We start from the raw sequence: 8,833 nt of genomic DNA, 5'->3' as shown, positions 1-8,833 counted from the left end.
TGGGTGGTGTGTACATGGGCTGTGGGAGGTGTTTATATGGATGGGTGGTGTGTACGTGGGCTGTGGGAGGTGTTTATATGGATGGATGGTGTGTACGTGGGCTGTGGGAGGTGTTTATCTGGATGGGTGGTGTGTACGTGGGCTGTGGGAGGTGTTTATATGGATGGGTGGTGTGTACGTGGGCTGTGGGAGGTGTTTATATGGATGGATGGTGTGTACACGACTGTGGGAGGATCAGGGCCATGAATTAGTGGCCTTTAGCTGTCTCGAGCAAAGCCGGGTGTTGCAGGCAGGGTCTGGAAGACATTGCACGACCGCGTATCCGTCTCGGGAACGTAAACCGAAAACACCACCGCTCTGCGCCGTCCCCAAAAAGCCCCAGTCAACGCAGCCACAGCGTCTGTGGCTGCACGGCTGGCACCACACCTCTCCCGACAAAGCCAGCAGGAGCACCCAGGGGGGGGTGCGGGGAGCTGTGCCCGTGAAGTGACGTGGGCGGGGGGGGGGGGGGGGCGGGAACGGAGCTGGTGCTTGCAGAGCCCACGCCCTAGGAGGGTTTGTGAGCGGAATCGGGACGGAGCACCTTTTTGAAGCCTGCTTGGATTACATCAGCAAAGCTGGAAGCTGCGTCCTTGCCAGGCAGTCAGACGTGGCACAGTTTGACTCAATAGTTGGAACGAAAGACTGCTGCTTTGGGCCAGCTTATAAATTTCGCCCCCTGTCACTTCAAACCCACTTCATCAGCGACTTGCGTCAGTTGTTCAGTCAGTCGGGTCGTTCAGTCAGTGTGCTTGCACAATGTGGACCTTGCTATTCACTTTAATTCTCGTGCCCAGTGGTGGAGCTCAGTTCCCTCGGGCCTGCACCCTCCCGGGCCCCCTGAAAACCCAGACCTGCTGCCCGGTGTGGAATAAGGACAATTCTGTGTGCGGAGAGAAGAGTGGGCGCGGCACCTGCGAGGCACCCAGAGATATGTGGAGCCCGGAGCCCTCCCGTCGGGACTTCCGCGCGGACTGGCCCTTCTCGTTCTACCACCGCATCTGTGTTTGCAAGGGCAGGTTCTCGGGCTTCGACTGCGGGGAGTGCAAGGAGGGCTACCGGGGCCCCAACTGCGAGAGCTGGGTGGTCACCGTGCGCCTCGGCCTCCACGAGATGGACCCAGGCCAGAGAAGGCGCTTTGTGGAGCACCTGAACCAGGCGAAGACCACCGTCAGCCAGCGCTACGTGGTGCTCAGCACCCACAACACGTCTGACGTGAACAGCTACACGTTCCGCAACGCCACGGTGTACGACATCCTGACGTGGATCCACTACGTCGCGGCCAAGCCCATCACGACCCGCGAGGAGCCCAACTTTGCCCACATGGGTCCGGCCTTCATCGTCTGGCACCGCAGGTACCTGACTTTCTTCGAGACCGAGATCCGGCTGCTCACCAAGGACGACACGTTCTTCCTGCCTTACTGGGACTGGACCCGGAGCAGCACCTGCAACATCTGCACCGACGAGCTGATGGGCAGGAATGACCACAGCGGCAAGTTGCTCGCTCCCTCGCCCTTCGCCAACTGGAAGGTAAGGGGGCAACCCGCATCCCCTCCCCATTCTGTTCCCCTCCGCTCTGCACTCCTCCCCCTCCTGCTACAGCTGTCTGGCAAGCGCAAACAACAAAGCGGGCAACCAACATAAATGTCAGCTGATCTCCCTCGGTAATCGGGTCTAACTCATCCGACGTTCCGCATGATGGTCAGCATGAGCTTTCTCTCCAGAAGCGAGAGCCTCTCTCGTATCTTCCTTTCAGTTCTCGTCCCCCCGCAGGTCCTGCCATCTAAGCACTGGCTCGGGTGCCCCCTCCCTCTCGCCACCCAGCCAGAGGGACATGGGTTCCGAAATCACACAGTTCACAGATGTCAGCTTTAATCCATAAGCCAACTGACTCCTCAGAGTCAGTACTGAGGGAGTGCTGCACTGTCGGAGGGTCAGTACTGAGGGAGCGCCGCACTGTTAGAGGGTCAGTACTGAGGGAGTGTCACACTGTCGGAGGGTCAGTACTGAGGGAGTGTCACACTGTCAGAGGGTCAGTACTGAGGGAGTGTCACACTGTTAGAGGGTCAGTACTGAGGGAGCGCCGCACTGTTAGAGGGTCAGTACTGAGGGAGCGCCACACTGTTAGAGGGTCAGTACTGAGGGAGCGCCGCACTGTTAGAGGGTCAGTACTGAGGGAGCGCCGCACTGTTAGAGGGTCAGTACTGAGGGAGCGCCGCACTGTTAGAGGTTCAGTACTGAGGGAGTGTCACACTGTCAGAGGGTCAGTACTGAGGGAGTGTCGCACTGTCAGAGGGTCAGTACTGAGGGAGTGTCACACTGTCGGAGGGTCAGTACTGAGGGAGTGCTGCACTGTTAGAGGGTCAGTACTGAGGGAGTGTCACACTGTCAGAGGGTCAGTACTGAGGGAGTGTCACACTGTCGGAGGGTCAGTACTGAGGGAGTGTCACACTGTCAGAGGGTCAGTACTGAGGGAGTGCCGCACTGTCAGAGGGTCAGTACTGAGGGAGCGCCGTACTGTCGGAGGGTCAGTACTGAGGGAGTGCCGCACTGTCGGAGGGTCAGTACTGAGGGAGTGTCGCACTGTCGGAGGGTCAGTACTGAGGGAGCGCCGCACTGTCGGAGGGTCAGTACTGAGGGAGCGTCGCACTGTCGGAGGGTCAGTACTGAGGGAGCGCCGCACTGTCGGAGGGTCAGTACTGAGGGAGTGCCGCACTGTCGGAGGGTCAGTACTGAGGGAGTGCCACACTGTCGGAGGGTCAGTGCTGAGGGAGTGTCACACTGTCGGAGGGTCAGTACTGAGGGAGTGTCACACTGTCAGAGGGTCAGTACTGAGGGAGTGTCACACTGTCGGAGGGTCAGTACTGAGAGAGTGCCGCACTGTCAGAGGGAAAGTACTGAGAGAGTGTCACACTGTCAGAGGGTCAGTACTGAGGGAGTGTCACACTGTCAGAGGGTCAGTACTGAGGGAGTGTCACACTGTCGGAGGGTCAGTACTGAGAGAGTGTCACACTGTCGGAGGGTCAGTACTGAGGGAGTGTCACACTGTTAGAGGGTCAGTACTGAGAGAGTGTCACACTGTCAGAGGGTCAGTACTGAGAGAGTGTCACACTGTCAGAGGGTCAGTACTGAGAGAGTGTCACACTGTCAGAGGGTCAGTACTGAGAGAGTGTCACACTGTCGGAGGGTCAGTACTGAGAGAGTGCCGCACTGTCAGAGGGTCAGTACTGAGAGAGTGTCACACTGTCAGAGGGTCAGTACTGAGAGAGTGTCACACTGTCGGAGGGTCAGTACTGAGGGAGCTCCGCACTGTCAGAGGGTCAGTACTGAGGGAGCTCCGCACTGTCGGAGGGTCAGTACTGAGGGAGCTCCGCACTGTCGGAGGGTCAGTACTGAGGGAGCGCCACACTGTCGGAGGGTCAGTGCTGAGGGAGCGCCGCACTGTCAGAGGGTCAGTACTGAGGGAGCGTCGCACTGTCGGAGGGTCAGTACTGAGGGAGTGTCGCACTGTCGGAGGGTCAGTACTGAGGGAGCGCCGCACTGTCGGAGGGTCAGTGCTGAGGGAGTGCCGCACTGTCAGAGGGTCAGTACTGAGGGAGCGTCGCACTGTCAGAGGGTCAGTACTGAGGGAGCGCCGCACTGTCGGAAGGTCAGTACTGAGGGAGTGTCGCACTGTTAGAGGGTCAGTACTGAGGGAGCGCCGCACTGTTAGAGGGTCAGTATTGAGGGAGTGTCACACTGTCGGAGGGTCAGTCCTGAGGGAGTGTCTCACTGTCGGAGGGTCAGTACTGAGGGAGTGTCACACTGTCAGAGGGTCAGTACTGAGGGAATGTCACACTGTCAGAGGGTCAGTACTGAGGGAGTGTCACACTGTCGGAGGGTCAGTACTGAGAGAGCGCCGCGCTGTCGGAGGGTCAGTATTGAGGAAGCACCGCATTGTCGGAGGGTCAGTACTGAGGAAGCACCGCACTGTCAGGGGGTCAGTACTGAGGGATCGCCGCACTGTCAGGAGGTCAGTACTGAGTGAGTGCCGCACTGTCGGAGGGTCAGTACTGAGAGAGCGCCGCGCTGTCGGAGGGTCAGTACTGAGTGAGTGCTGCACTGTCGGAGGGTCAGTACTGAGAGAGCGCCGCGCTGTCAGAGGGTCAGTACTGAGTGAGTGCTGCACTGTCGGAGGGTCAGTACTGAGAGAGCGCCGCGCTGTCGGAGGGTCAGTATTGAGTGAGTGCTGCACTGTCGGAGGGTCAGTACTGAGAGAGCGCCGCGCTGTCGGAGGGTCAGTATTGAGGAAGCACCGCCTTGTCGGAGGGTCAGTACTGAGGGATCGCCGCACTGTCGGAGGGTCAGTACTGAGTGAGTGCCGCGCTGTCGGAGGGTCAGTACTGAGAGAGCGCCGCGCTGTCGGAGGGTCAGCACTGAGAGAGTGCTGCACTGTCGGAGGGTCAGTACTGAGTGAGTGCTGCACTGTCGGAGGGTCAGTACTGAGAGAGCGCCGCGCTGTCGGAGGGTCAGTACTGAGTGAGTGCTGCACTGTCGGAGGGTCAGTACTGAGAGAGCGCCGCTCTGTCGGAGGGTCAGCACTGAGAGAGCGCCGCGCTGTCGGAGGGTCAGTACTGAGTGAGTGCTGCACTGTCGGAGGGTCAGTACTGAGAGAGCACCGCTCTGTCGGAGGGTCAGCACTGAGAGAGCGCCGCTCTGTCGGAGGGTCAGCACTGAGAGAGCGCCGCGCTGTCGGAGGGTCAGTATTGAGTGAGTGCCGCACTGTCGGAGGGTCAGCACTGAGAGAGCGCCGCTTTGTCGGAGGGTCAGCACTGAGAGAGCGCCGCGCTGTCGGAGGGTCAGTATTGAGTGAGTGCCGCGCTGTCGGAGGGTCAGTACTGAGAGAGCGCCGCTCTGTCGGAGGGTCAGTACTGAGTGAGTGCCGCGCTGTCGGAGGGTCAGTACTGAGAGAGCGCCGCTCTGTCGGAGGGTCAGTACTGAGAGAGCGCCGCTCTGTCGGAGGGTCAGTACTGAGTGAGTGCCGCGCTGTCGGAGGGTCAGTACTGAGAGAGCGCCGCGCTGTCGGAGGGTCAGTACTGAGGAAGCACCGCATTGTCGGAGGGTCAGTACTGAGGAAGCACCGCTCTGTCGGAGGGTCAGCACTGAGAGAGCGCCGCTCTGTCGGAGGGTCAGTACTGAGAGAGCGCCGCTCTGTCGGAGGGTCAGTACTGAGAGAGCGCCGCGCTGTCGGAGGGTCAGTACTGAGGAAGCACCGCATTGTCGGAGGGTCAGTACTGAGGAAGCACCGCTCTGTCGGAGGGTCAGCACTGAGAGAGCGCCGCTCTGTCGGAGGGTCAGCACTGAGAGAGCGCCGCTCTGTCGGAGGGTCAGCACTGAGAGAGCGCCGCTCTGTCGGAGGGTCAGTATTGAGAGAGCGCCGCGCTGTCGAAGGGTCAGTACTGAGAGAGTGCCGCGCTGTCGGAGGGTCAGTACTGAGGGAGCGCCGCGCTGTCGGAGGGTCAGTATTGAGTGAGTGCTGCACTGTCGGAGGGTCAGCACTGAGAGAGCGCCGCGCTGTCGGAGGGTCAGTACTGAGAGAGCGCCGCGCTGTCGGAGGGTCAGTACTGAGGAAGCACCGCGCTGTCGGAGGGTCAGTACTGAGGAAGCACCGCACTGTCAGAGGTGCTGTCTTTCGGGATCAAACGTTAAATCAAAGTCCCTGTTTGTCCCCTTCACTGGAGGTAATAGATCCCACGTCCACTATTTGAAGAAGCTCGGGGAAGTGGGGTGAGTTCTCCCCGGTGTCCTGGGGTCAATATTTCACCCTCAATCAACAGCGCTAAAACAGATGATCTGGGTCATTATCACATTGCTGTTTGTGGGATCTTGCTGTGCATAATGTTTCCTACATTGCAACAGAGACTACGCTCTGCAGTGTCCTGGAAATGGTCGTGAGAGGGACTGGGAGCTCTTCCGTCATCCCAGCTAACGCCAAACCTTCCCCCACTCCTCCCACCCATCATCACTCAATCCGAGGCAGTGAATGTTGGCACATTCGACCTGTGTTCTCAGTGCACACACAGCCACACATAGAAACAACCCTGACCAACAGGGGTCACTGAAAGACAACCAGTGAATAGGAACAAGACTCTCCCTGGCTGCTCTCCCACATTCCTCCCTCTGTAAACTTCAGCTCATCCCAAAACTACTATGATCCCCCCCCCCCCTCCCATGTCCTAACTCTCACCAAGTCCCGTTCACCCGTCACCCCCTGTGCTCGCTGACCTACACCGGCTCCCGGTCCGGTAACACCTCGATTTTAAAATTCTCATCCTCGTTTTCAAATACCTCCATGGCCCCTCACTCCCCCCTCCCTATCTCTGTAACCTCCTCCAGTCCCCACAACCCTCCCTATCTCTGTAACCTCCTCCAGTCCCTACAACCCTCCCGATCTCTGTAACCTCCTCCAGCCCCTACAACCCTCCCGATCTCTGTAACCTCCTCCAGCTCCTACAACCCTCCCTATCTCTGTAACCTCCCTCCAGCCCCTACAACCCTCCCTATCTCTGTAACCTCCTCCAGTCCCCTACAACCCTCCCTATCTCTGTAACCTCCTCCAGCCCCTACAACCCTCCCTATCTCTGTAACCTCCCTCCAGCCCCTACAACCCTCCCTATCTCTGTAACCTCCTCCAGTCCCCTACAACCCTCCCTATCTCTGTAACCTCCCTCCAGCCCCTACAACCCTCCCTATCTCTGTGACCTCCTCCAGTCCCTACAACCCTCCCTATCTCTGTAACCTCCTCCAGTCCCTACAACCCTCCCTATCTCTGTAACCTCCTCCAGTCCCTACAACCCTCCCTATCTCTGTGACCTCCTCCAGTCCCTACAACCCTCCCTATCTCTGTAACCTCCTCCAGTCCCTACAACCCTCCCTATCTCTGTAACCTCCTCCAGTCCCTACAACCCTCCCTATCTCTGTAACCTCCTCCAGTCCCTACAACCCTCCCTATCTCTGTAACCTCCTCCAGTCCCTACAACCCTCCCTATATCTGTAACCTCCTCCAGTCCCTACGACCCTCCCGATCTCTGTAACCTCCTCCAGTCCCTACAACCCTCCCTATCTCTGTAACCTCCTCCAGTCCCTACAACCCTCCCTATCTCTGTAACCTCCCTCCAGTCCCTACAACCCTCCCTATCTCTATAACCTCCTCCAGCCCCTACAACCCTCCCTATCTCTGTAACCTCCTCCAGCCCCTACAACCCTCCCTATCTCTGTAACCTCCTCCAGCCCCGACAACCCTCCAAGATCTCTGCACTCCTCCAATTCCGGCCTCTTGACCATCCCCCGATTCCCATCTCTCCACCATTGGCGGCCGTGCCTTCAGCTGCCTGGGGCCCCGAGCTCTGGAATTCCCTCCCCGAACCTCTCCGCCTCTCTCTCTCTCTTTTTCTCCTCCTTTGAGACTATCTTTGTCCGAGCTTTTGTGCGCCTGTCCCGATTATCTCTTTCTGTGGCTCTGTCTGTGATTTTGTCTGATTTACACTGGCGCGTATCCATTGTCTCTCGAGATAAGGAGGCCCAAAAGAAAGAACACTCCTGTTTACTGCACTAAAGCTGCTATATAAATGCGCAGTGTTGCTATAAAACCTCTCGGATTCACAGCCTGATTGACAGTCTGATAGGGATGAAGATGTTTCATACCTCTGCAAAGCTACCTTGAAGAACAGGCACGGGTGAGGGTTTCAGCAGCCGATGAGCTGAGACTGGGGCGGAGTCGGGGCGATGTTCCGGAGGTGGAAATAGGCAGTCTCAGTGACGGTGCGGATATGCGGTCGGAATCTCATCGCGTGGGGTTAAATCTGACACCGAGGTTGTGAACAGTCTGGGTTCAGACTGAGACTGTCACCAGGGAGAGGGACGGAGTCGGTAGCTGGCGAACGGAGTTTGTGGCGGGGGGGGGGGGGGGGGGGGGTGGGGGGAGGCGGTGGCTGGAGACAATGGCTTCAGTCTTCCCGATATTTAACTGGAGGGAAATTCCAGTACTGGATGTCGGGCAAGCAGCCTGAGGGAACCAACAGAAGCAAGAGGGTTCGAGAGAGGTGGTGGGCAGGTCGAGATGGGTGTGAAAACCGACAACTGCACAAAACATGAGCAGGGTTAAATCCAACCATTTGATCACATCACTGCTGACATAGTTTAAGACACTGTGTCAATCTTTGACACTGCACAATTGTCTGTGAACATTTCCTCTTCAATTTTACTATGTCAACCATCACAGTTGAAGTTGCAAGTGCGGACCACGGGGTGTCGCCGTGGGAAGGGCTCTAACATGTGTTCCTTCAGCAGCTGCACAGAATGCAATGGCAAAGGTTACTGGTGTCACATGTAAGCCCTCTCTTGCAGTCAATTTGCACATCTGACAGAGATGATGAGGAAAACTTTCACTTGATCTGCCCAGAAACAGCGGAGCAACTCACCCTCATCAGCCGAAACCCCGGGAATGACCACCGAGCCCGGGTACTGCCAAGGGCCCAGGACGTCAGAAACGCTCTGCTAATCACACAGTACGATGCCTTTCCATTCAACCAGTACGCTCCGCTCAGCTTCCGCAACACTCTTGAGGGTAAGGGTTGCTTCTCGTGTTTCGTTCATGTGACTTTGGTTCTCGATGATGTGCAGGGGACGTCAGCACTGGGGATAGAACTATGCCTCATGGGATACGCTGTCCCCATCAAACACTCCCAGAACAGGTACAGTACGGGGGTTAGATACAGAGTAAAGCTCCCTCGACACTGTCCCCCATCAAACACTC

At 57.7% G+C, this 8,833-nt stretch overlaps 1 protein-coding gene across 1 annotated transcript; it reads left to right on the top strand.

Annotated features, from left to right (window-relative positions):
* Positions 1-798: 798 nt before the first annotated feature.
* On the top strand, positions 799-8,410 carry LOC137361976 (tyrosinase-like). Its single transcript, XM_068026574.1, has 2 exons — positions 799-1,569; positions 8,300-8,410. The coding sequence occupies exons 1-2, from the start codon at positions 799-801 to the stop codon at positions 8,408-8,410; spliced, it is 882 nt and encodes a 293-aa protein (XP_067882675.1).
* The last annotated feature ends 423 nt before the right edge of the window (positions 8,411-8,833 follow it).

Source organism: Heterodontus francisci, unplaced genomic scaffold, assembly GCF_036365525.1.
Source record: "Heterodontus francisci isolate sHetFra1 unplaced genomic scaffold, sHetFra1.hap1 HAP1_SCAFFOLD_518, whole genome shotgun sequence".
NCBI lineage: Eukaryota > Metazoa > Chordata > Chondrichthyes > Heterodontiformes > Heterodontidae > Heterodontus > Heterodontus francisci.
This window is presented reverse-complemented; position numbering and strand designations above follow the sequence as displayed.

Bases quoted from the DNA above. Each gene is read 5' to 3' on its own strand.
- LOC137361976 (XM_068026574.1), top strand. From the start codon at position 799: ATGTGGACCTTGCTATTCACTTTAATTCTCGTGCCCAGTGGTGGAGCT. The intron at 1,570-8,299 runs GTAAGGGGGCAA...CAACCATCACAG, and splicing joins CGCCCTTCGCCAACTGGAAG to TTGAAGTTGCAAGTGCGGAC.